The sequence below is a fragment of the Mesitornis unicolor genome, unplaced genomic scaffold, assembly GCF_000695765.1.
Source record: "Mesitornis unicolor isolate BGI_N332 unplaced genomic scaffold, ASM69576v1 scaffold18532, whole genome shotgun sequence".
NCBI classification, from domain to species: domain Eukaryota; kingdom Metazoa; phylum Chordata; class Aves; order Mesitornithiformes; family Mesitornithidae; genus Mesitornis; species Mesitornis unicolor.
In genome coordinates this window covers 1-2201 of record NW_010168832.1, presented here as the reverse complement: position 1 = coordinate 2201, position 2201 = coordinate 1, and the positions used below count along the sequence as shown (strand labels likewise).

General features: G+C 41.8%; 1 protein-coding gene across 1 annotated transcript in view; it reads right to left on the bottom strand.

The window, feature by feature from the left end:
• Window positions 1-2101, bottom strand: part of LOC104536525 (peptidyl-prolyl cis-trans isomerase FKBP1B-like) — a 43381-nt gene extending 41280 nt beyond the window's left edge. The window contains exon 1 of the mRNA XM_010179164.1: window positions 2096-2101. Coding sequence (XP_010177466.1) covers window positions 2096-2101 — 6 coding nt within the window. The remainder of the gene's footprint in view (window positions 1-2095) is intronic.
• Between the last annotated feature and the right edge of the window lie 100 nt (window positions 2102-2201).

Sequence of the window (2201 nt, the reverse complement as noted above, 5' to 3'; positions counted from 1 at the left end):
GCAGGAATGGGTATAGTTTAGGGTAGAAGGTCCCAGCTTGGCTCCTGTTTAGCTCTTGGACCAAAACAATAATTTCCTTACATAGTTTTTCCTATATATGTGTGCATTATACAGGCATTTATATTCTGTAAGTGCAAAAGGATTGTCAAAGCTCCACAGATTATAACCTTAAAATTCTCAGGTTTTGCGATAATTTTTCAAATAAAGTCTAAGTTTGACATTGTGAAAAATTTAATTTGTATTCACATTTCTAATGCCTTTCACTCAAGACAGCTCTAACGAGGGTATCTTTAATTAGCAGGGAAGGGTCTTTAGGACAGTTTTCACACACAAAGGCAGTTTAATTTTGTAGCATTGGGCAACAGTAAAGCCGTGACACACTGAGTTCTTGTAAGAGTCTGGTAGCTCCTCCTAAAATTTTCATACTGAGAGGAAAAGAAGGCTTAACTTGTTTTCTTGTAACTAGAAAATGAATTACCATTTCCATTGCACCCATTCTAGGTACTGCCAAAGGCACTGAGAGCTAGGAGAAGATTTTCCAGGCTCACTTAGGTTACAATGGTGTATTACAGCAGCTAACCTTGGTTTCTCAAGCAATGCTGGCAGGGGAGGGCCCAGGCTCAGAAGAACTTAAAAGTATGAACAAGACCAATTATTAAGAAAGATCCTTAACAGAAATTTAGAAACTGGGGATACAGGTGGAAACTAAGACTCATCTTAGTCGGCTTTTTGGCCTCTTTAGTCTGAATTACCATGGCAAGAAGTGATGCATTACAGGGTGCATCACAGGGCATAAATCAAGTCACGCATAAGCTATGTGCTTAGGGCTTATATGCCAAAACCACCATGAGCAGTAAATGGCAGGAGGGCAGGCTAACAGGATGAACCAAGATTTATAACATGAAATTAAGAAGATGGTGCTTCCAAGTGCCATCTGAACAGCCTTGTTCATCAGCTCGCCTGGCTGGAATGTGTCCAGCTGTGGGTTGCACAAAGCACAGTACAACAGATATCCACTTAGGGCACCACTGTCCCCTAAACTGAGATTCATCTCATTTCACTTCAGCTATCTAAACACAGACAATGATCATATGCCAGTCCCTTGGGCTTCCCCTGTTGACAGTGGAGCACATAGCAGTGCTTTGAGAGAAACCCAGCCTATCTAGAGAAAGGCAAGATGAATTATTCTCAGGAGATGACTACAAAAAAAGCCTAGAAGACTGCTTTAGAGTAGCCACCTAACCTGAGAAAAGTTATGTGACATGAATCCTACCCTTGGTAAAACAGGTATTATTCACATAATGCACTATTTTACAGAGATCTGAGAAAAGGAGTAATAGACTTTACACATTCTGCTGTGTGAGTATAACACCAGCAAAGTCAATGAAGCTACATCAAAGCTGACTTAAAAGCAGAGATTCTCAAGACCACTGACTAGCTGTGGTTTCAAGACAGTGTTTAAAGTCAGCTGATTTTGATTAAGACTTGCAACCAAGAGAAATAATCCATATAACCTTATTTGGAATAGCATATTGCTTACAAAGACAGCCTCAATATATTTAATAGCTAGAAAGTACTATTGTGAGGTTAAGTTCCCCCCTTCTTTCTACTCTCAACCCAGCAACGTTCCTTATACCGACATAAGTATTCTGCTTTTACATCTGTGCAACCAAGAGAAGAATTTGATCCCCAGAGCACAGAGGGAGAAGCCAATTTAAAAGCATACACAAAGAAAGGAAAGATACTGGGCCAAGAAAGTTAAGCTGAGATTGACTTGAACAAATTCTTTACGGTTGTGCATCAGCCAAGGATGAATCTAGCCTATTATATAGATACATGTGGCTGTATGTTAGAAATTACATCCTCTTAAAAAAACCCAAACAAACAAACAAACAAATAAAAACCCACCAAGCCAACAAAACAAACAAAAACCCAACACAAAAACAGACCAAACAAAACCCCAAAACCAATGCTGAACCCTTATGATGCAGTATTATAATGTCGTAGAAGAGCGGAACACCACGAACTGGCTCTGGAAAGGAGACCCTGCGCCAAGGAGGCGTTATTGCCACCCGGGCTGCACCTCAGCCCTCACCGGCATCACCCGGTTAATGGGGAAGAACGGGCGGGCCGGCCGGGAGGGGCGCTGACACAAATGGCCGGGGACCCCCGGCGACGCTGGGCGAGGAATCGGGGAAAGT